Source organism: Ranitomeya variabilis, chromosome 6, assembly GCF_051348905.1.
Source record: "Ranitomeya variabilis isolate aRanVar5 chromosome 6, aRanVar5.hap1, whole genome shotgun sequence".
Lineage (NCBI taxonomy): Eukaryota > Metazoa > Chordata > Amphibia > Anura > Dendrobatidae > Ranitomeya > Ranitomeya variabilis.
Window position 1 is genome coordinate 354,534,154 of NC_135237.1, and position 25,022 is coordinate 354,559,175.

The following is a 25,022-nucleotide window of genomic DNA, read 5'->3' on the forward strand; positions in this document are numbered from 1 at the left end:
CCGTCCTTGTATGCATGGCTCCCCGTCCTTGTCTGCATGGCTCCTTATCCCCTATCCTTGTCTGCATGGCTCCTTATCCCCTATCCTTGTCTGCATGGCTCCTTATCCCCTATCCTTGTCTGCATGGCTCCTTATCCCCTATCCTTGTCTGCATGGTTCCTTATTCCCATCCTTGTCTGCATGGCTCCTTATCCCCTATCCGTGTATGCATGGCTCCTTATCCCCATCCTTGTCTGCATGGCTCCTTATCCCATCCTTATCTGCATGGCTCCTTATCCCCTATCCTTGTATGCATGGCTCCTTATCCCCTATCCTTGTATGCATGGCTCCTTATCCCCTATCCTTGTATGCATGGCTCCTTATCCCATCCTTATCTGCATGGCTCCTTATCCCCATCCTTGTATGCATGGCTCCTTATCCCCATCCTTGTCTGCATGGCTCCTTATCCCCTATCCTTGTCTGCATGGCTCCTTATCCCCTATCCTTGTATGCATGGCTCCTATTCCCCTATCCTTGTATGCATGGCTCCTACTCCCCTATCCTTGTCTGCATGGCTCCTTATCCCCTATCCTTGTATGCATGGCTCCTATTCCCCTATCCTTGTATGCATGGCTCCTATTCCCTTATCCTTGTCTGCATGGCTCCTTATCCCCTATCCTTGTATGTATGGCTCCTATTCCCCTATCCTTGTCTGCATGGCTCCTTATCCCCTATCCTTGTCTGCATGGCTCCTTATCCCCTATCCTTGTCTGCATGGCTCCTTATCCCCTATCCTTGTCTGCATGGCTCCTTATCCCCTTCCTTGTCTGCATGGCTCCTTATCCCCTATCCTTGTCTGCATGGCTCCTTATCCCCTATCCTTGTATGCATGGCTCCTTATCCCCTATCCTTGTATGCATGGCTCCTTATCCCCTATCCTTGTATGCATGGCTCCTATTCCCCTATCCTTGTATGCATGGCTCCTATTCCCCTATCCTTGTATGCGTGGCTCCTTATTCCCATCCTTGTCTGCATGGCTCCTTATCCCATCCTTATCTGCATGGCTCCTTATCCCCTATCCTTGTATGCATGGCTCCTTATCCCCTATCCTTGTATGTATGGCTCTTATTCCCTTATCCTTGTCTGCATGGCTCCTTATCCCCTATCCTTGTATGTATGGCTCCTATTCCCCTATCCTTGTCTGCATGGCTCCTTATCCCCATCCTTGTATGCATGGCTCCTTATCCCCATCCTTGTATGCATGGCTCCTTATCCCATCCTTATCTGCATGGCTCCTTATCCCCTATCCTTGTATGCATGGCTCCTTATCCCCTATCCTTGTATGTATGGCTCTTATTCCCTTATCCTTGTCTGCATGGCTCCTTATCCCCTATCCTTGTCTGCATGGTTCCTTATCCCCTATCCTTGTCTGCATGGCTCCTTATCCCCTATCCTTGTCTGCATGGCTCCGGCAGCTGCTGCTGTAACTGTGCGCGCTATGAGAGAAATGAATATTCATTGCCAGTGCAGTGAATATTCATTTCTCTTTAGCCGCATTTTAATACTATTTATAGTGCCACCAAAGTGAATTTGATTTCTGTCACTTCTTTCAGTGTTTTTTGCAATGTTTTTCTAAAAAAAACACTTAAAAACTGCTTTAAAATTCGGGTATTTTATGTAGCGTTTTTTCTGACAAGAAATACTTTTATAGTACAGAAATGTCTGCTGCAAATATGTAATATGTGCACATGGCCTTATTGTCTTTCTGCTCATTGTCAGAGGGTTTCTGAGGTTTCGACTCAACCATGGTATGCAATGCTTATTCTGCCTCCGCTCCTGAAGGACAGTCCTTCTGCTCCATTGCTGGCAGCTTATTACCCAGACTGTGTAGGCATGAGCCCATCATGTACCAGGACAAACCGTCTTCATGGGGACAACAAGCTAGAGCAAAGCAAAGGCGCATCTTCGAATACTGGTAAGCTTCCTATGCATCTTGGTAGAAGCTTGTAGAACTAGAGGTTTTTTAAAATGTGTTCATTTTGTTTTTCTTTGCTGTAGGGATCAATCCATATTTCCAGCCGTTTTACCAACCCAACGAATGTGGCAAAGCTCTGTGTGTCAGACCAGATGTAATGGAACTCGATGAGCTCTATGAATTTCCTGAGTTCTCTAGAGACCCCACAATGTATTTGGCGATGAGAAATCTTATTTTGGGTTTGTGGCACATAAATTGTAAGGTAGGTTTATAATAAAATAGCCTTTGGATTACATCTAAGTGGAAACGACAATGTTGTCTGGACTCGTATAGTAAGTTTTCATTGGCAGACTTGTTACAGACATTTCTGAAACTGAAAAATCCCTTCTGTAGATCACAAATGTGGTTGTTTTGATGCATGTGCAGACATTTCCTCAAGTCCAATTCAGAGAATTAATATAACAGTAGATGCACTTATTTTTTTTTTTTTGCAAGAAAATGATGCTTAACCTCTTAAACGTGGTGCAATATTTCATTTTTTTTTTTTTTTTTTTTTTGGTGCCTCTTTCCTCCAAGAGCCATAACTTTATTTTTTTCCATCAGCACAGGTGTAAAAGGCCTTGTTTTTCTGTGCAGGACAAGTTGTAGTTTTATCATTATAATGTACTGAAAACTGTAAAAAAAAATAATAATAATTCAAGTGATGTAAAACGGTGGGGAAAAACCCTCAATTCTAAAACAATTTTTTTTTTTTTATAATGGGGTAGGATAGAGTGATTTGTTTCTCCATTTTGTCATTGTGCAATAAATATAGTGGAAGAAGAGCGACACATCCAAGGAATACAATAAAGGAATCTTTTTTTTTTTTTTTTTTTTTTTTGCATTGCAAAAATGGATAAAAAAACTTTGCAATGCAAACAGTCCACATGATGGCCATGAAAGACTGACCTGTTTTTGGCGTAACGATAACGCCCTTACTTATAGTCTACATCAAAACCGAAGTAGAAAATCCATGTGAGAACGTAATAGACATTATTTCAAGCTGCATGAATACAATACATTGAGTAAAGCATGTTTTTACAATTAACAGTAATTGTATTTTACCGTATATTCATGCTGATATAGGCCACAGTTGAACTAGGAGATCATACCTGATGAAGGGCTAAAATACCCGAAGACTAATCTGTGTATTTATATATAAAAGTAAATGGGGGGGGTGGGGGGGAGGTGTTTGTAGCATTGATATTTTAGAGCATTGCATTTGCCACAATCTAGGTTTAATATAATGAATAGTAAATGATACAAAATGGTTTCTTTATTTCCTAGGAGGTGCTGACACTCCAGACTTGTGCTCACCATATAATGGTGAGGGGATTAGTTCGTATCCGCTGTGTACAGGAGATGGAAAAGATTCTCTATTTTATAACGAGGAAAGGACTTGTTAATACTGGAGTTCTGTCTGTTTCGCCTGGTCAATGTCTCCTTCCGAAGGAATATCACAGTGTAAGTGAAGTACCGTAATTTGATTTTTGGCTTTGTGCTCCTGTGCTGCCCACAATGGTAACTCCTATACCTTTTATTTCTATGATAGAAATCTGTGATTATTGTTGGGGCAGGAGCGGCAGGATTAGCTGCCGCACGACAGCTGCACAATTTTGGCCTTCAGGTAAGGGACTTATTCGGCTAACATTGTATGTAATTATTTTTCTTTTTCTTTTTGTAAATCAAGATTTCTTTAGTTGTGGAAAAAAAATAGAGTTCAGTTAAACGGTCATTCAATGTTTTTATTAATGGTAAAATGGCACTAAATATAATAAATGCACAGATTACTGTATTATTCAGACTATAAGATGCACCTCAGTTTTTGACATCATAGCAAAAATACATTTACTATAAATTTAAAGCTTTCCTGATGTTATAAATAAGCTGAGGGGTAGGTTTCATAGGGGTCAAGAAAGTGCTGTAGGACGCTCTGTGGGGAGCTAATAATTAGATTGTTTTCCGGTCTGTTAACAAATTTGTGATACATTGAGAGAAGTGGATGAGAATTTAGTTGACATGTGAGCGCAAGTATGTAAATTGCACCCTTGTGATCTGATGGCCACCCAATAACTCTGGGAATACAGGGAAGTCATGACAGGGTGAACATTGCGCGCTGTTATTACTTTGATATATGCAGCCATTTAGAGCAACTGTGGAAAGCTCAGAAAAAGCCTTAACCCCTTCATGAAATTTGACGCAACTTTATGTTCTGGTCGGGAAGGGGTTTGCGCAAAATTAAACTTGCATCATGGCAAGCTGTGTATGTGCGATCACCGCCGGGAGCTCCGCTTAAGTGATAGTCGAGCCCTGGATTGGTGCCTGCCAATATCAATCGCAGCATATGGGAGTCTAGGAAAAGGAGGGTCCCTCTGCGCCCCGATCATCACCTCAACATTTTCACTGACAATCATTGTGATGGCAACCCAAGGTCATCATGACGACTTTCTGGTCTACCAGCTAAGGTGGCTTGTTTAAAACATGCCAGGAACATAGACTAAAGCATTACAAAATTGATAAGCATTACAAAAGTCAGCACACCAATCCGTATTAATAAAATAAAAAAAAATTTTGAGACATATATGCATTATTAAAATCAATTAAAAACATTTAGTCACTACACTGACTGCCACAAGAATATCCAAATTATTAAATAAATACTATAACAACATTATATCAAGTCTCTGGAAACAATAAAAATAGTATGTAGGAATATATAACCCAATAATAAAAAAAAAAAAATGTGCACAAAATGTATGGTCACTAAAATTAAAATGGCCAGGGCAAAGGTAACAAAACTATATAACAGCAAAGTGCAATAAGTATAGCAGATATCTAATGTATTATTGATATAATAAATATCCACAATGACCATATGTGATTCCTGTTAACTATGCCTAATACCTGAATCTTCCCTAAATATCTGGCAAATGCCTGACAAGTAAATCATAGCAATCATTTAAGGGTTCAGCAGTATGGGATCCAGACACCAGAAAACACTACAGCAAGCAAGTCGGAGAAAGTATCGCTGCAGCTTCCTCGGGAAAAATGCCAATTCTTACTGATAAAGCACCCATCTATAGATTTTATGTGTGAGTAATATATATAGAAATATGAAAAAATCATAGCTCTCAAAATATGGAGATGGAAAATTACAGCTCACAAAATATGGAAAACCTTTTTTTTTTTTTTTTGCAATAAAAAGCATTTTTTTAGTGTGTAATAGCAGCCAAACATTAAAAAAATATATAAATCTGGTATCGCTGTAATCGCACCGACCTTAAGAATAAAATTTGTTTTACACTGCACTAGGAACGATGTAAAAGATAAATAAAACTAATTCTTCGGTGGTTCCGAAAGATAATTGAAAATCGGCACAAGTGTACTAATTGTTCAATCCTTGTAACCAAGGATGGTTCCCTTAAACGAGCTATGCAGCTTACAATGTTTGGATTCACGGTGCTCTGCATCTATGAAGACAGTTCCATAACATGACAAAAAGTATGCGGCACTCACCAATCACGTTCTTGAGTTCCAGCATACTTTTTCACATGTTATAAAACCAATTCTTCACCTGCTGTTGATTTGTTCAATATGCCTCCCAAAGATTGCTTTAAGGCTTGGATCACATTTCTCTTGCACTGTATGCTGAGCGCTTACACCGGGATTTTTGTGTAGATTTCTTGAATACATGATTCAGATGGAACCCCAGCGGAAGATTCCCTATAACGAGGCAGATGGAGGCACTTGTACGTCATCTGTCCTATGGTTTGTCAGTGTGCGTCTTTGTAGGCGTGCATAAAAGTGCAGTTGGCCACAATTTTGTGCACCTTTGAAAAGGACACCACTGAACAAAGGCCAGACGAGTCCAGAGTTACTTTGTTGCCTCTTTATAGTGAATGGATCCTTTGGAGGTTTCATCTGAATCGCGTTATTCGGATATTTGGATGGAAATCCCGATGAAAGCACTCAGCGTAGAGCGCCAGATAAATGTGATCCAAAACGTTATGCAAAAGCTTCAACTCATTCCACCAAAAAAGCAAGTCCCCAATCAGGTCTGTTACCGGAAATATAGGGGGCTTCCTTTGTGTTACTGCTAACACAAAGGCTCTGGAAAAGCGCTATGGCCCTGACCTTCCAAAAGAAATCCATTGAATTCTGCACTCCAAAATCCCCCCTCCCTTTCCACAGTGTGCCTAAATCATATTTGGCGTCCATGTTTGACATTTCTGTAACGATGACAGCCCACCTAATTTACAGGTGCATATCCAGAAGCACGAGCTGGGCACAGTGTAAAGGCACTATATACTGGGCACAGCAGTAGCAGATTTGCAATTTTCACTCAGCAACATCCACTGCTGCTTGTTTCTGGAAAACACTTATGGAGTGAAAATCATCATTACACTTGGAAATATATTCCCAAAGGGGTGTAATTTCCAAACTGGGGTCACTTGAGGGGCATTCTGCTTTTCTTGCAATTAGGGTCTCTTTATATGGAGTCCGGAAACTATTCTATAATAATTTGTTCTCCAAGAGTCAAATAGCGCTCCGTCCCTACAAAGTCTCGCTGTGTGGCTAAGCAGTGCTGTACAGCCACATATGGGGTATTGCCAAGTTCAACAGAAATTGTGAGACACATTTTGGCACTATTTTAAGCTTGGTATCTATTTATATAATTGCCTTGTAATGTTTTAATTTCCTGTTCTGTCCAGATGTCACCGTATCCCAGAGTTCCAAGTGGAGGAAGTTCACCGACCGCCATATTGGGACACCCAAGTGATGGTGTCTAAATATGGAAACTGCTGCTGGTACCAACCTATTGCGCAGTACGACCCTCAGAACACCATCGCGAACACGCCACCGCCGGGATCAACCGAATGATTCACTGACTGCCACCATCTTTGTACAGGAGGAGCAGATGCGCAGTTTTGTCACCACCATTATCTGTCTGCACCAAGATGGCGGCGGTCTGATGTACTGCGCCTGCGTGAATTACACGCAGGGGCAGTGAATCATTCAGCTGATCCCGGCGGCAGATACGCGACGTGTCTACAGGCAGAGGAAACCGGTCACATTAAAGGGGTTTTCCCACGAACGAAAGTTAATTTTAAAAATTGACTGTGTCTGTGTACAGAGCATACCACATCTCCTGGGCAGGGAAGGAAGCAAAAGACAATACTGACATTACAGCAGGGGATCACGGTGGATTCATTTTGTGAGGTAAAATATTTCACTAACTGTTTTTTAAACAATATTTTACCTCACAAAATGTATCCTCTGCGATCTCCTGCTGGAATGTCAGTATTGTCTTTTGCTTCCTCCCCTGCCCAGGAGCTGTGTTATGTTCGGTATACGGTCAGTCACGGACAATTTTCAAAATGAACTTTTGTTCGTGGGAAAACCCTTTTAAAAAGCAAATATCAATGCCAACATGGCTCCTCCTAAAAAGTACGCCAATGACAATGAAAGGAAAGCAGCAAAGGCACATCGTCGAAGACCACACAAGGCAAATGAGACTCTTGAAGAGCAACAGCATTTCTGGGACAAAAACAATGCATTTAAGTGTAGGCGTCAAGCACATGAGTCCCCGAAATCATTAGATTATCACAGGATGCCATTAGGCAACAACAGCGCCACATGCCTGGCCCCATCGTGACATTACTGCCCTCCAGATGCGATAGCATCAGGCCTCCATCTAGTTTTGCACAAAAGGGTACTAAAACTAAATAAAGTAAATGGCATAAAATGCCAAAATAACCTCTACTTTAGATAAATCTTGCCCAGCTCTGTTGGTCCGCGTCATCTTTGTTTACCTTGCTGTAATAATTATGTGCTTGTATTCCCATGTGACTTCTACTGCCAATCACTGGCTTTAGGCCACAGTCACACGTTGAGTATTTGGTGAGTTTTTTACCTCAGTATTTGTAAGCCAAATTCGAGAGTAGGTGAAAAATACAAAAGTGGAGATGTGTTTCTATTAAACTTTTCCTCTGTTCCACTCCTCATTTTGGCTCACAAATATGGAGGTAAAAAACTCCCCAAATACTCAACGTGTACATTTGGCCTTAGAGGCCCGAGACTGGTAATGCAAGTGATTGGGAGGCGGAGACCATCAGAATGTCGGCAGATTTGTCAGGTGAGTACAAGTTGTTTTAAGCTATTTAGTCAATTTTTCTTCCAGTCTTGGAAAAGCCCTTTAGGAAACCTGCTGTTTATACGGTACGCATGTAGCTTTAAGTTCATTGTTGGAATAATTGTATGTTTCTACTTTACATTTTAGGTGATGATACTTGAAGCAAGAGACCGAATTGGTGGTAGAGTTTGGGATGACAAATCATTTAAGGGCGTCACAGTTGGAAAAGGAGCCCAGATTGTGAATGGTTGCATCAACAACCCCATTGCAATAATGTGCGAGCAAGTGGGTTTCTGTGGTGAATGTCTTTGATCCTTAATTGTTAGCATGAAGGAAAGAAATAAAAATTTGGATGAAACAGACTCCACATCACTTACTCCATATAACTAGCACAGGTTTAGGTAGAACACCCCCCCGCCCAGATATTGAGTCAGTAGGATTACATTGAGTTTACACTTTTAGTTTGCATGGATATTTAAAGGGGCTGTCCAGGACTTTTATACTGATAGTCTGTCCTTTTGGCCCGATATCTAGAAACCCAACTGATTAGCTGTCAAAGTGCATAGAGTCAGAACTCCTCTTTGTTTAGGCTACGTTCACATTTGCGTTGTGCGCCGCAGCGTCGGCGACGCAACGCAAATGTAAACGCATGCACAACGCAGCGTTTTGTGACGCATGCGTCCACTTTTGCATTGTTTTGGGCGCAGAAAAAAATGCAACTTGCTGCGTCCTCTGCACCCTGACGCATGCACCACAGTGATGCATGCGTCACAAAACGCAAGTGCAACGCATGTCCATGCGCCCCCATGTTAAATATAGGGGCGCATGACGCATGCGGCGACGCTGAAGCGCCCGACGCTGCGGCGCAGAACGCGAATGTGAACGTAGCCTTACTATGTTGTTGCCGTTTGTGAGCAGGTAGGTTTTGATGATTAGATTACCAAAAACAAACATGGGTGTCTGCCAATGACTAAATATGAATAGTATGCATCTGCAAACTAGTACCATATAAGAAGCCCAAAAATAAGAAACTAGAATTGGAGAAAAAGGTATAAAAATTTATTAACAATGATATAAATACAAAAATAACCAATCGACAATTGGTGAGAGGAATGACTAAAAATTAAATAACAAGGGGTGAAGAGTGGAAAAACAATAGACCACCTTATAAAGACTCATATCACTCCCTACATAATACGCCCAGCTAATTTAGTACACAGCTACAATTAACATCAATTGCAGTTAGAGTTCAGTAATAATAATATTACATGTAACGAGGTTACAAACCAATATAATATAAGGTAGAGAGAGATCATAGATCCAAAGAGAAAATAAGTAGACAAAGGTTGCACATATGTAAGGTGCAAAATACCTGTTAACCCTCACTATGAGGTATCAGCATAATAGAAAAGGACAAAAATAAATGATATGGGAACAGAAAATACTAAAAATGATAATGATTACAAATAGTGCTGTAATTTAAAAGAGGTCAGGATGTCACATGGGAGACAATGTGAAGTAGTAAAAAAATCAGGAAAATCATGCTGTTATTTTTGTCCTTGTCTATTATGCTGATACCTCCTAATGAGGGTTGACAGGTCTTTTGGACCTGACATCCATGCAACCTTTTTCTACTTGTTTTCTTTTTTAGGTCTATGAGCTTTTATACCTTACATCATATTGGTTTGTAACATATTTACATGTAATATTATTATTGACCTCTAACTGTAATTGATGTTAATTGTAGCTGTGGACTAAATTGCCTAAGCGGTTTTTGTGGTTCTTGTTTACAAATGCATACTATTCATCTTTAGTCATTTGCAGACACCAATGTTTGTTTTTGGTAATATCGTATATTCTATCGCTGGAATTCTCTATAGGTTAATAGGTTTTGATGATTGTGTGTCTGACCTCTGACACACCTGCCAACCTGCCCAGTGAAGGAGCCACAGGTGCCCAAGCCAAAAACATGACATGTCTATGTTCTGCTATTTCCTTGTTAGCGGCTTTTCCAGTTTTAGAAAAACTCCCTATGTGTAATTTGCTTAAAAAAACAGCAACTAAAGAGCCCTTTTGTTTTACTCATTCTTACCGGTGTGTCTGTTAGGGTATGTGTCCACGTTCAGGATTGCATCAGGATTAGGTCAGGATTTTACATCAGGTTTTATAAGCCAAAACCAGGAGTGGAACAATTAGAGGAAAAGTATAATAGGAACATATGCACCACTTCTGCATTTATCACCCACTCCTGGTTTTGGCTTACAAATACTGATGTAAAATCCTGACCAAATCCTGATGCAATCCTGAACGTGGACACATACCCTTATTGTCTGCAGCGGTGCTGCGAATTGCGGAGCTCATCAGCTCGACTCACCAGCTCCCTGATTGGCTGCAGCACTTTTGACATGACAGCAAACACTGGGAGTAGTTACAGAAACACAGGGCTGGACCATGGGATCCCGAGTAAGAACAACTTGTTTATTTTAAAAGAAGCTGCTCATGGAAATAAGTATTATGTGAACACAGTGTCTTTTTCAGGTGGGTCCGCTACATAACCTGCCTTAAAGGGAACCGGTCACCCCCCCAGGCGTTTGTAACTAAAAGAGCCACCTTGTGCCGCACTAATGCTGCATTCTCACAAGGTGGCTCTTTTAGTTCGGGTCCCTGGCACTGCTGCAATAATCGCTTTTGAAGTTTGTCCCTCATACCTGTGAAATCGCCACGGGGCGGGTCTTACCCCCCCCAATCCAGACGCCTCGCAGCCGTCACTCATGGCCTCTACACGCCGGGCGCCACCTCCTCTTCCTTCATTAGTGTCCCCGGCGCCTGCGCTGTAAGTTCGAAGGGCAGCGCAACTGCGCATGCCCGAAAAAAAAAAAAAAACGCAGGCGCCGGGGACGCTAATGAAGGAAGAGGAGGCGGCGCCCGGCGTGCAGAGGCCATGAGTGACGGCTAGGAGGCGTCTGGATTAGGGGGGAAAGACCTGCCTCCCTGGCGACCTGACGCCAGGGACCTGAACTACAAGAGCCACCTTGTCAGAATGCAGCATTAGTGCTGCACAAGGTGGCTCTTTAAGTTACAAACACCTGGGCGGTGACAGGTTCCTTTTTAAAAGTGTTTTAAAAATGGTAGAAAGAATGAATGTACACACTGCAATATCAAAACGACTTGTTGTGCATAGTCTCAATTTGTTTTCCAGTTTCTTCTCACTGCTTCAGAATGTGATGTGTCTTTATTTATTAGCAAAGCATTATAGAGAAAATTTGATGTTGATTTAACCATTAGGCCGGCCTCACACTCAGCGTATGTAAATACGGTCCGTTTTTTACGGCCGTAATACGCAGAAAAGTCCCCAAAATAGTGGTCCGTATGTCATCCGTAGGCAGGGTGTGTCAGCGTATTTTGCGCATGGCATCCTCCGTATGTAATCCGTATGGCATCCGTACTGCGATATTTTCTCGCAGGCTTGCAAAACCGACATCTAATGGATTTATGTGCTCAAATGTTCGTTAAAACATATATACAGTATATATATATATATATATATATATATATATATATATATATATATATATATATATATATATATATATATTCTGTATTTATATTTAATTCAGCGCGATATATGTGAAAAGCCGGTAATTCAATTGCCGGCTTCTCATTTCTCCTTTCCAAACCCGACAGGATATGAGACATGGTTTACATACAGTAAGCCATCTCATATCCCCTTTTTTTGCATATTCCACACTACTAATGTTAGTAGTGTGTATGTGCAAAATTTGGGTGCTGTAGCTGCTAAAATAAAGGGTTAAATGGCGGAAAAAATTGGCGTGGGCTCCCGCGCAATTTTTTCCGCCAGAGTGGTAAAGCCAGTGACTGAGGGCAGATATTAATAGCCAGGAGAGGGTCCATGGTTATTGGCCCCCCTGGCTACAAACATCTGCCCCCAGCAGCCCCAGAAAAGGCACATCTGGAAGATGCGCCTATTCTGGAACTTGGCCACTCTTCCCACTCCCGTGTAGCGGTGGGATATGGGGTAATGAAGGGTTAATGTCGCCTTGCTATTGTAAGGTGACATTAAGCCAGATTAATAATGGAGAGGCGTCAATTATGTGACCTATCCATTATTAATTCAATTGTATGAAAGGGTTTAAAAAACACACACACATTATTAAAAAGTATTTTAATGAAATAAACACACAGGTTGTTTTAATATTTTATTGCTCTCTCAATCCACCTGAAGACCCTCGCTCTGCAAAATAAACCAACAATATACATACCTTCTGATGATCTGACACGTCCCACGAAGTAAATCCATCTGAAGGGGTTAAATCATTTTACAGGCAGGAGCTGTGCTAAAGCACTCGCTCGTGCCTGTAAACCCCGGGTACTGAAAGGAAAGCTGGGTGATCTGTACTTACATTGAGTCGCGGTGAGGCGCCCTCTGCTGGATGAACTCATGAACTGGAGCCTTGGAAAAGTTCCCACGCTCGAGTTCATATGAGTTCATCCAGCAGAGGGCGCCTCACTGCGACTCAATGTAAGTACAGATCACCCAGCTTTCCTTTCAGTACCCGGGGTTTACAGGCACGAGCGAGTGCTTTAGCACAGCTCCTGCCTGTAAAATGATTTAACCCCTTCAGATGGATTTACTTCGTGGGACGTGACAGATCATCAGAAGGTATGTATATTGTTGGTTTGTTATTTTGCAGAGCGAGGGTCTTCAGGTGGATTGAGAGAGCAATAAAATATTAAAACAACCTGTGTGTTTATTTCATTAAAATACTTTTTAATAATGTGTGTGTGTGTGTTTTTTAAACCCTTTCATACAATTGGATTATTAATGGATAGGTCACATAATTGACGCCTCTCCATTATTAATCTGGTTTAATGTCACCTTACAATAGCAAGGTGACATTAACCCTTCATTACCCCATATCCCACCGCTACACGGGGGTGGGAAGAGAGTGGCCAAGTGCCAGAATAGGCGCATCTTCCAGATGTGCCTTTTCTGGGGTGGCTGGGGGCAGATGTTTGTAGCCAGGGGGGGGGGGGGGGGGGTTGGCAATAACCATGGACCCTCTCCTGGCTATTAATATCTGCCCTCCGTCACTGGCTTTACCACTCTGGCGGAGAAAATTGCGCGGGAGCCCACGCCAATTTTTTCCGCCATTTAACCCTTTATTTTAGCAGCTACAGCACCCAAATTTTGCACATACACACTACTAACATTAGTAGTGTGGAATATGCAAAAAAAAAAAGGGGATATGAGATGGCTTACTGTATGTAAACCATGTCTCATATCCTGTCGGGTTTGTGAAGGAGAAATGAAAAGCCGGCAATTTAATTACCGGCTTTTCACTAACACCGCTGCGTATTTCTCGCAAGCCACACTGCTGGTCCGTGTGGAATCCGTATTTTTCTCGCCCCCATAGACTTTCATTGGCGATTTTTTTTGCGCAATACGGTGACAAACGCAGCATGCTGCGATTTTCTACGGCCATACAAGACCGTATATTACGGATGCGTAATATACGGCAGATATGAACTGGGCCATAGAGATTCATTGGGCCGTGTGTAATGCGGATTTTACGGACGTAGTTTATGCGCTCATACGTCCGTAAAACTCGCTAGTGTGAGGCCGGCCTGAGATGTATGCTATCTTTTTGCTGTTGGCTCTTTTTCTCATCCCGTTCACTATCTTTATATTTGTATAATAACAGACTGGGACTAAAATGCGGAAACTTCGAGAAAAGTGTGATTTAATTCAGGAAGGAGGAAGGTTAACTGATTCAGCTATCGACAAACGCATGGATTTTCATTTTAATGCCATCCTGGATGTTGTTTCAGAATGGAGGAAAGATAAAAGTCAGCATCAAGATGTCCCACTTGGAGGTAATACATACATACATACATACATACATACATACATACATACATACATACATACATACATACATACATACATACATTCACAGAGCATGTTTGTTTGTTTGTTTTTTTTACGTTACAAAACAAAAAGATCCATCAATTAAGTGGCTACATATACAAAACATATGTCATATTATTACAGTTTGGAGGAACATGTACAATGAGGAAAATAAGTATTTGATAAAACTTGCAAAATCAGCAGTGTCCCACCTGAAAAGAATGGAGAGGTCTGTAATTTTTATCATAAGTCTGTCTCTCACTTCAATTGTGAGAGACAGAATCTAAAAATAAAATCCAGAAAATCACATTGTATGATTTTTACCTAATTATTTAAATTGCATTTTATTGCATAAAATAAGTATTTGATACAATAGAAAAACTGAACTTAATATTAGGTACAGAAACCTTTGTTTGCAATTCCAGAGGTCCATTGTTTCCTGCAGAGCTTGACCAGGTTTGCACACCCATCAGCAGGGTTTTGGCCCACTCTTCCATGCAGATTATCTCCAGGTCTTTTAGGTTTTGGGTTTGTTGCTGGGCAACATTGAGTTTCAGCTTCCTCCCAAAGATTTTCTATTGGTTTTGGGTCTGGAGACTGGCTAGGCCACTCAAGGACCTTGAAATGCTTCTTACGGAGCCCCTTCTTAGTTGCCCTGGCTGTGTGTTTCGGGTCATAGTCATGCTGGAAGACCCAGCCATGACCCATCTTCGATACTCTTACTGAGGGAAGAAGGTTGTTGGCCAAAATCTCGCAATACATGATCCCATCCATCCTCCTTTCAATACATTGCAGTCTTCCTGTCCCCTTTGCAGAAAAGCACCGCCAAAGGATGATGTTTCCCACTTCATCATCTTTCTGCCTCCAAACACAGCGAGTGGAGTTGATCCCAAAAAGTTTTATTTTGGTCTCATCTGACTACATGACCTTCTCTCATGCCTCTGGATCATTCATATGGTCTTTGGCAAGCTTCAATCGGGCCTGGACATGTGCTGGTGTGAGAAGGTGACCTTGCGTGCCCTGCAGGATTTTAATCCATGACCGCGTTTTGTGTTACTAATGGTAATGTATAAGACTGTGGTCCCAGCTCTCTTCACTTCATGGACCAGGTCCTCCTGTGTAGTTCTGAGCTGATTCCTGACCTTTCTCAGAATGATCCTTACCCCACGAGGCGAGATCTTTCGTGGAGCCCCAGACTGAGGATTATTGACAGTCATTGTGTGTTTCACTGTGCTCTTTATTTATCTATTTAAATGACTATTCATAGCTATATTGTAGTCTGATTATTTACAACTATATATTTGGTTGGATTGGTGCTGGGTAACCTCCCCCTGTATTTGGAGGTTCCTTTCTTGTCTTTTTCTATGAATATACTATTTTAATTATTTGTAAATAAATATATATTTTTAATTGCACTTTTATTCACTTCCTTTCTTTTATGACACCATACCATGTTAGAATATGCTTTTGTTTCCTATTGTCCTGTAGCCCATCCCATCCTTGTGCAGGTCTTCAATTTTGTCCTTGGTGTCCTAGACAGTTCTTTGGTCATGGCCATGGTGGAGAGGTTGGAATGTGATTGGTTGAGTGTGTGGACAGGTGTCTTTTATGCAGGTAATGAGTTCCAACAGGTGCAATTAATACAGGTAATGAGTGCAGAGTAGGAGGGTTTCTTAACCCCTTCCCGGCCTGTGACTCCACGTAGGCGTCATGAAAGTCGGTGCCAATCCGACCTGTGACGCCTATGTGGCGTCATGGAGGGATCGCGTCCCTGCAGATCGGGTGAAAGGGTTGACTCCAATGTCACCCGATCTGCAGGGACAGGGGGAGTGGTACTTTAGCCCGGGGGGGTGGTTTCACCCCCTCGTGGCTACGATCGCTCTGATTGGTTGTTTCACTTTCAACAGCCAATCAGAGCGATTTGTAATATTTCACCTATGTAAATGGTTAAATATTACAATCCCTGATCTGCCCCACCGCCACCGATCGCCTCCCCAGTCCTCCTTTCTGCCCCGTACTGCGGTCCGCTCCCCTCCGTCCTCCTGTCCGCTCCTCTCCGTCCTCCTGTCCACTCCCCTCCGTCCTCCTGTCCGCTCCCCTCCGTCCTCCTGTCCGCTCCCCTCCGTCCTCCTGTCCGCTCCCCTCCGTCCTCCTGTCCGCTCCCCTCCGTCCTCCTGTCCGCTCCCCTCCGTCCTCCTGTCCGCTCCCCTCCGTCCTCCTGTCCGCTCCCCTCCGTCCTCCTGTACGCTCCCCTCCGTCCTCCTGTCCGCTCCCCTCCGTCCTCCTGTCCGCTCCCTCCGTCCTCCTGTCCGCTCCCCCCGTGCTCCCATCCACCCCCCCGTGCTCCGATCTCCCCCCCTCATACTTACCGAGCCTCGCGGTGTCCGTCCGTCTTCATGGGCGCCGCCATCTTACAAAATGGCGGGCCCATGCGCAGTGCGCCCGCCGAATCTGCCGGCAGATTTGTTCCAGGTAGGTTTTATCACAGTGATCAAAATGTATCACAGTGATCAAAATAAAAAAAATAGTAAATGAACCCCCCCCCTGTATCACCCCCATAGGTAGAGATAATAATAAAATAAAGAAAATATTTTTTTTTCTTCCCCCCCACTAGGGCTAGGGCTAGGGTTAGGGTTAGGGTTAGGGCTAGGGTTAGAATTAGGGTTAGCCTAATCCAACCCTAACTAGTTCTATGTGCACACATGGTGCAGATTTGGCTGCGGATCCGCAGCGGATTGGCCACTGCGGATTCGTAGCCGTTTTCCATCAGGTTTACAGTACCATGTAAACCTATGGAAAACCAAATCCGCTGTGCCCATGGTGCGGAAAATACAGCGCGGAAACGCTGTGTTGTATTTTCCGCAGCATATCAATTCTTTGTGCGGATTCCGTTTTACACCTGTTCCTCAATAGGAATCCGCAGGTGAAATCCGCACAAAAACACTGGAAATCCGTGGTAAATGCGCAGGTAAAACGCAGTGCCTTTTACCTGCGGATTTTTCAAAAATGGTGCGGAAAAATCTCACACGAATCCGCAATGTGGGCGCATAGCCTGAGGGTTAGGGTTGGAATTAGTTAGGGTTGGAATTAGGGCTAAGGTTGGAAATAGGGTTAAGATTAGGCTTGTGCTTAGGGTTATGGTTAGGGTTAGGGGTGTGTTGTGGTTAGGGTTGGGATTAGGGTTAGGGGTGTGTTGGGATTAGGGTTAGGGGTGTGTTGAGGCTAGTGTTGGAGTTAGAATTGAGGGGTTTCCACTGTTTAGGCACATCAGGGGTCTCCAAACGCAACATGGCGCCACCATTGATTCCAGCCAATCTTGCGTTCAAAAAGTCAAATGGTGCTCCCTCCCTTCCGAGCCCCGACGTGCGCCCAAACAGTGGTTTACCGCCACATATGGGGTACCAGCATACTCAGGACAAACTGGGCAACAACTATTGGGGTACAATTTCCCCTGTTACCCTTGTGAAAATAAAAAATTGCTTGCTAAAACATCATTTTTGAGGAAAGAAAAATGAATTTTTATTTTCACGGCTCTGCGTTTTAAACTTCTGTGAAGCACTTTGGGGTTCAATGTGCTCACCAGATATCTAGATAAGTTCCTTGGGGGGTCTAGTTTCCAAAATAGGGTCACTTGTGGGGGGTTTCTACTGTTTAGGTACATCAGGGGCTCTGCAAACGCAACGTGACGCCCGCAGACCATTCCATCAAAGTCTGCATTTCAAAAGTCACTACTTCCCTTCCAAGCCCCGACGTGTACCCAAACAGTGGTTCCCCCCCACATATTGGGGTATCAGTGTACTCAGGACAAACTGGACAACAACTATTGGGGTCCAATTTCTCCTGTTACTCTTGTGAAAATAAAAAATTGAGGGCTAAAAAATAATTTTTGAGTAAAGAGAAATGATTTTTTATTTTCACGGCTCTGCGTTATAAACTTCTGTGAAGCACTTTAAAGTGGTCACCGCACATCTAGATTAGTTGCATGGGGGGTCTAGTTTCCAAAATGGGGTCACATGTGGGGGAGCTCCAATGTTTAGGCACACAGGGGCTCTCCAAACGCGACATGGTGTCCGCTAACGATTGGAGCTAATTTTTCATTCAAAAGTCAAATGGCGCTCCTTCCCTTCCGAGCCTTGCCGTGTGCACAAACAGTGGTTTGTGACCACATATGAGGTATCGGTGTACTCAGGAGAAATTGCCCAACACATTTTAGGATCCATTTTATCCTGTTGCCCATGTGAAAATGAAAAAATTGAGGCTAAAAGAATTTTTTTGTGAAAAAAAAAAAAAGTACTTTGTCATTGTTACGGATCAAATTGTGAAGCACCTGGGGGTTCAAAGTGCTCACCACTATCTAGATAAGTTCCTTGGGGGTCTAGTTTCCAAAATGGGGTCACTTGTGGGGGAGCTCCAATGTTAAAGGGAACCTGTCACCCCGTTTTTTGAAGATGAGCTAAAAATAGCGTTAAATAGGGGCAGAGCTGGGCGTTACATTAGTGTCTTTTGTGTGCCTTTATTACCCACCTATGCTGCTGAAATACCTTTGTAAAGTCGCCGTTTTCTGCTGTCACTCACGCTGGTCTGGTCCTATGGGCGTGGTGACAGCGCTGTTTCTCCCCCAGATCAGGATAATCATTCCGTTGGTGGCGTAGTGGTGTGCGCATGTCCAACAGAGAATATCCACTGCCCAGGAGATGAAAAAGAGCGCGATCTGCGCTATTCAGCTGTTTACCGGTGGGCGCGGCCATCTGCGTGCGCAGATGGAGCGCTCTGCTGCCCAGAGCTCCATCTGCGTGCGCAGATGGAGCGCTCTGCTGCCCAGAGCTTCAGGAAAATGGCCGCGGGATTCCGTGCATGCGCAGATGGAGATCGCGGCGGCCATTTTCCTGAAGCCCCGGGCAGCAGAGCGCTCCATCTGCGCGCGCTCCTTCCCTTCCAAGCCCTGTTGTGCGCCCAAACAGTGGTTCCCCTCCACATATGGGGTATCGGCGTACTCAGGACAAATTGTACAATAACTTTTGGGGTCCAGTTTCTCTTTTTACCCTTGGGGGAAAATAAAAAAAATTGTTGTTAAAAGATCATTTTTGTGACTAAAAAGTTAAATGCTCATTTTTTCCTTCCATGTTGCTTCTGCTGCTGTGAAGCACCTGAAGGGTTAATAAACTTCTTGAATGTGTTTTTGAGCACCTTGAGGGGTGCAGTTTTTAGAATGGTGTCACTTTTGGGTACTTTAAGCCATATAGACCCCTCAAACTGACTTCAAATGTGAGGTGGTCCCTAAAAAAAAAAATGGTTTTGTAAATTTCGTTGTAAAAATGAGAAATCGCTGGTCAAATTTTAACCCTTACAACTGCCTAGCAAAATAAATTTTGTTTCCAAAATTGTGCTGATGTAAAGTAGACATGTGGGTAATGTTGTTTATTAACTACTTTGTGTCACATAACTCTCTCGTTTAACAGAATAAAAATTCAAAATTTGAAAATTGCGAAATTTTCAAAATTTTAGCCAAATTTCCATTTTTTTCACAAATAAACGCAAAAATTATCGACCTAAATTTACCATAACATGAAGCCCAATATGTCACGAAAAAACAATCTCAGAACCGCTAGGATCCGTTGAATCGTTCCTGAGTTATTACCTCATAAAGGGACACTGGTCAGAATTGCAAAAAACGGCCAGGTCATTAAGGTCAAAATAGGCTGGGTCATGAAGGGGTTAAAGAAAAACGAACAGGTCTGTGAGAGTCAGAATTATTGCTGGCTAGAAGGTGATCAAATACTTTTTTTCATGCAATAAAATGCAATTTAATTTTTTACAAATCAAACGATGTGATTTTCTGGTTTTCATTTTTAGATTTTGTCTCTCACAGTAGAAGTGTACCTACGATACAAATTACAGACCTCTCCATTCTTGATAGGTGGGAAAACTTGCAAAATCGTCAGTGTATGAAATACTTATTTTCCCCACTGTACATGGAGCAGAAAAATATAAATGACTCTCCTGATAGATACGACATCAGGACAGATCAGAGACCTGAACCATGAGCAAAATGCCAGAGGAATGGTGGTATCAGGGTTTCAATACTTCAGGCTGAGATGAGGAAAGGGAAAAACGTATAACAAATAAAACTGAAAAGGAACATATCAAGCACAAAATGATACTATCTCGATACTTGAGGGTCAAGGGATAGGAGGGATAGAAGTCTTTCTACCTAAAGATCCTAGACCTTTTGAAATTTAGCTTGTCATCCCCTATACTGAAAGATGATTTTCTCATATGAAATGGTAGTGTTAACCAACACCGCTATCTGCTAATAATGGGGGGTTTGTCAGCCATCCAGTGGAGCGCAGTTGTTTTCCTAGCCAGGATAAGGTTTCCCTGAGAAAGATTCAAGTGTGATGCTGCCACTTTTCTGTGTCTAACAACTCAAATAACATCAGCTTAGGTTCACGCAATATTGGGATTAAGATGGAGAGGAAAGCAACCTATAATCATGAATTCAAAAAGAGGATATTATGGTGCAAGACCATATTAAATGTCAAAATTTGGCATTTAGATTATGGCAACGTTGGCCCTGCGGAAGCCAGCAGGAGTCAGATAGGTTTGATAGATAATATAAAGATGGGTCTGCTTTTTGTTAATTTCCGGTGATGCTACAATATGTGAACACATATTACGTGCCAGTACTCCACCGACAATGAGGGGATAACGTCTCTCCGTCTGTCATCTACTGGCATCGGGTAAAAACCAACACACGGAGGTGTATGGAGAACAGAGATCAGCCCATTTAGGGCCATGGGATCTAAGAATACCGATGAGGGGGCACTATGAGCTCTGAGCAAATCTTTGGGTGGTATCCTGCATAATCCTTTTTGCACTTTAAATTGGATGCATCTTCTTGCAATCCTTGCTGCTTCATATACTTCTCTTGGTGAATTATTGAAATGTATCTGTAAGGCTCCGCTTTTCACCATCACTGCTTCTGATATTAGTCTTGTAATAGCTGTATTTTTCTGTTTTCACAGATAAGATAAAGGAGATATACAAGACCTTTCTTCAGGAATCTGGAATCCAGTTTAAAGAAGTGGAGGAGAAAGTTTTACAGTTTCACCTCAGCAACTTAGAATATGCCTGTGGAACTAATCTACACAATGCAAGTATCCTCAGGGGGACCTAAATATTGGGCTTCATAAAAAGGTGTTTAGCGCAAATGCCATATTTTTCAATGTATTTATGGCAGAAATCTCCTTCCCAGAGCCATAACTGTTTAATTTTTCCGTCAATATGGTCATGTGAGGCCTTTTTTTTTTTTTTTTGCGGGACGAGTTGTACTTTTGAACGACACCATTGAGTTTTAACATATCGTGTACTGAAAAAGGGAAAAAAATTCCAAGTGCGGTGAAATTGTAAAAAAAAAAAAAAAAAAAAAGTGCAATCCCACAGTTGTGTTTTGTTTGCTTTTTACTAGGTTCACTAAATGCTAAAACTGACCTGCCATTATGATTCTCTAGGTCATTACGAGTTCATAGACACCTAACATGTCTAGGTTCTTTTTTATCTAAGTGGTGAAAAAAAATTCCAAACTCTGCTTAAAAAAAAAAAGCGCCATTTTCCGATTCCCGTAGTCTCCATTTTTCGTGATCTCAGGTTGGGTGAGAACTTATTTTATGCGCGCCAAGCTGACGTTTTTAATGATACAATTTTGGTGCAGATATGATCTTTTGATCACCCGTTACTGCATTTTAGTGCAATGTCGCGGTGACCAAAAACAGGTAATTTTGGCGTTTTTACTTTTTTTTTTTCTCTCTACGCCGTTTGGCAATCCGGTTAATCCATTTTGTATTCATAGAATGGGCAATTCGGAATGCGGCGATACCAAATACGTGTATGTTTGTTTTTTATTTTATTTTGAATGGGGCAAAAGGGGGGTGATTTTTAACTTTTATGTATTTTTATTTAATATTCTTATAAACATTTTTTTCACTTTTGGCATGCTTCAATAGTCTCCATGGAAGACTAGAAGCTGCCATAACCTGATCGGCTCTTCTACATACAGGCGATGGTCAGATCGCCTGAATGTAGCTGAATATCTCACTTGCTATGAGCGCCGACCACCGCTCATAGCAGTTCTGCACTGACAACCATAGAGGTCTCCAGGAGAACAGGGGTCACCGATGGGCAGATTTTTGGCGCAATTACCGGAAGTGCATGTTGAATGCCGCTGTCGGCATTTGACAGCAGCATTTAACGGGTTAATAGTTGCGGGTGGATTGCAATTCCACTCGCTGCTTTTCCGGGCACATGTCATTTTCGAAACAGCTGACATGTGCCGGGAAAATTGTGGGCTTAATTTTGGAGCTCGCATCAAAGGGAAGGTGTCTGACATCTGCGTACTATTACGCCCAATGTTGGAAAGGGGTTAAGTTGGGTAGGAGGAGTAAGACTCTATTCACATATGAGCATGGCTTTCTGTTTTTGTTTGCTGTCGATAGGTGTCTGCTCGGTCTTGGGATCACAATGAATTCTTTGCTCAGTTTGCTGGAGATCACACAATGTTGACTTCCGGTTATTCAACAATCACTGACAAAATGGCAGAAGGACTAAATATTCACTTCAAGTCACCTGTAAGTGTGAAGTTATGATTCTTGGTACAAAACTGTTTGCGGTTATGTTGCTTGTCTATGGTTGACCACTGAAAAGAATAAGTGAATAGGAGATACATTTCTGTACCCAACAGTGGACAATAAGCCATGCACAACACTGTTTTGTTTTGCTTCTTATATTGCTTATACATGGCCATTGCCTGAACAGATATCCACTGATGGTGAGGGTGTTGCATGTGGGACCCTCACGGTTCTTGTACTGATGACACTTCTAATGAATAGGTCACCGATAGTTTAGTCCTAAAGTTGAGCAAAAATATTCAGTCTACTTTGGTCTTGCAACCATTCCTGTCCTCCTTGGTAGGCCAATCCATGACAAGCACTTTCTCAGACCTGCAATGTTGCAACATCACGTGAGGCCTAGTTACTAGTCCTCACGAAGCAAATTGACATGCATTGCACCGCAAGGTCATGACGTTACAAAGTCTAGTAAGTTCAAGAGGTTCCAGAATGCCTGGTGTAGAAGTAAAGATTGTTCCGTTTACCACGGACATCTGGACTGGATCCTGGATCAGGTCAGCTAGAATATCTTTATCTCAACACTATATAGTCTTGAAAACTGCTTGTGAACATCTTCTTTTCAGGAAATGGCTAGGAAGGTCAAGTGTTGCTTCTACAAGAATCCAATGTTGATATATTCAAACTCGCCATGCCAATTATAAATTTGGGTATATTAAATCAAACCTGTTACCAGGTTTAGCCGCTATAAGAAACGGTAACCGCCTTTCACGACTTATCTACTTCATTCTGTAATGCTGTAGATAAGCCCCCGATCTGACCTGAAAGATAAGAAAAAGAAGTTTTGTTATATTCACCTGCGGGGCAGTTTGGTCTGATGGGTGTCGCTGGTCTTGGTCCGGCACCTCCCATCTTATTGCGATGCTGCCCTGCTTGCTTCATGTCTCTGCATCGCGCTCCTGCACAGGTGTACTTATTTGTTCTGTTGAGGGCAGAGCAAAGTACTGCAGTGTGCAGACGCAGGGCCTATCTTACCTTTCCCAGCAGCTTCGCACTGCAGTACTTTGCTCTGTCCTCAACACAGCAGATAAGCGCGCAGAAGCGCGATGCTGGGAACCATGAAGCAAGCCGGAGGGCCGCGATCACCCCCGGGTGAGTATAATATACGGTAGCTTGTTTTTCTTATCTTTCAGGTCGGATCGGGGGCTTATATACAGCATTATAGAATGCTGTAGATAAGCCCTGAAAGGCGGTGGCCGTATCTTATAGCGGCCAAACCTGGTGACCGGTTCGATTTAAGTAAAACAAAAACTAGTCTGTGAGCTGATGATTCCATAGATTTGAACATATACTGTACTTGCTGATAATCCGCTTCATATCATGCTTGTACTTTCTCTGATACAGGTGAAAAGCATCAATTACAGAGGACAAGAAATATCTTTAACAACGGCGGATGGGAAATTATACACTGCACAAAAGGTATATTTTGCTTCCAAGCATTTCTAATTGGTGGTCTAAAGAAAATCCCTATATAATTACAGGTCTGGGACATCTTTTCTTGGAACAATGCGTTGTTCTGTTTATGCTCTTATTCCTTGTAGAAATATATTAATAAATTGAGAACTGGGTTTTGCTGATTGGGGGAGGGGTGTCCTTACATTGTTAATTCAGTGCTGCCAAGAATCTGTAGGGACTTGTGCTTACTTTCCATAGCATTGTTCTGTTGTCAATTTACCATTTATATTGGGAAATCCCAGATTGGAAGACACCTTGCAGAGTTTTAAGGAAAAATATGCCATATTTTCATGGCCAAAGAAGTATTTACTACATAGGTGATGTCAGGGCAACTGATCAGTGCTTTCTTTTTTTTGAACGGCTTAACTCGCTATATTAAGGAATCGCCTTAGCATTTTCCTAATATTTACATTGAAATTGCTTCCTTTATCATGACAATCAGATCCACTTCTCTTCAAATAGTATCAATAAAAAGTGGGAACCATTTACAGCCGTATTTAATTCTGAAAAAACAGGAGCAGAGACCCTAGATCAGTATTAGGGATTGTGCACACGTAGAATGGTCCACTGCAGATTTGATAAATCCGCAGGGCTAAAAGCACTGCTTTTTTCCTGCGGATTTAGGCAACTTTCACACTAGTCCGTCGGTACGGGCCGCCACAAACCGTCGGCCCGACGTACCGACGGACAGTTAAGTAGCACAACGGGGGCAGCGGATGCAGTTTTTCAAGGCATCCGCTGCCCCATTGTAATCTCCGGGGAGGAGGGGGCGGAGTTCCGGCCGCACATGCGCGGTCGGAAATGGCGGACACGACGCACAAAAAAAGTTAC

At 42.5% G+C, this 25,022-nt stretch overlaps 1 protein-coding gene across 1 annotated transcript in view; it reads left to right on the plus strand.

Annotated features, from left to right (window-relative positions):
• The window catches only part of KDM1B (lysine demethylase 1B), a 93,403-nt gene that overhangs the window by 33,806 nt on the left and 34,575 nt on the right, over positions 1-25,022 (plus strand). The window contains exons 7-15 of the mRNA XM_077269950.1: positions 1,759-1,954; positions 2,038-2,216; positions 3,281-3,457; positions 3,546-3,620; positions 8,274-8,411; positions 13,850-14,021; positions 21,081-21,208; positions 22,548-22,679; positions 24,081-24,155. Coding sequence (XP_077126065.1) covers positions 1,759-1,954; positions 2,038-2,216; positions 3,281-3,457; positions 3,546-3,620; positions 8,274-8,411; positions 13,850-14,021; positions 21,081-21,208; positions 22,548-22,679; positions 24,081-24,155 — 1,272 coding nt within the window. The remainder of the gene's footprint in view (positions 1-1,758; positions 1,955-2,037; positions 2,217-3,280; positions 3,458-3,545; positions 3,621-8,273; positions 8,412-13,849; positions 14,022-21,080; positions 21,209-22,547; positions 22,680-24,080; positions 24,156-25,022) is intronic.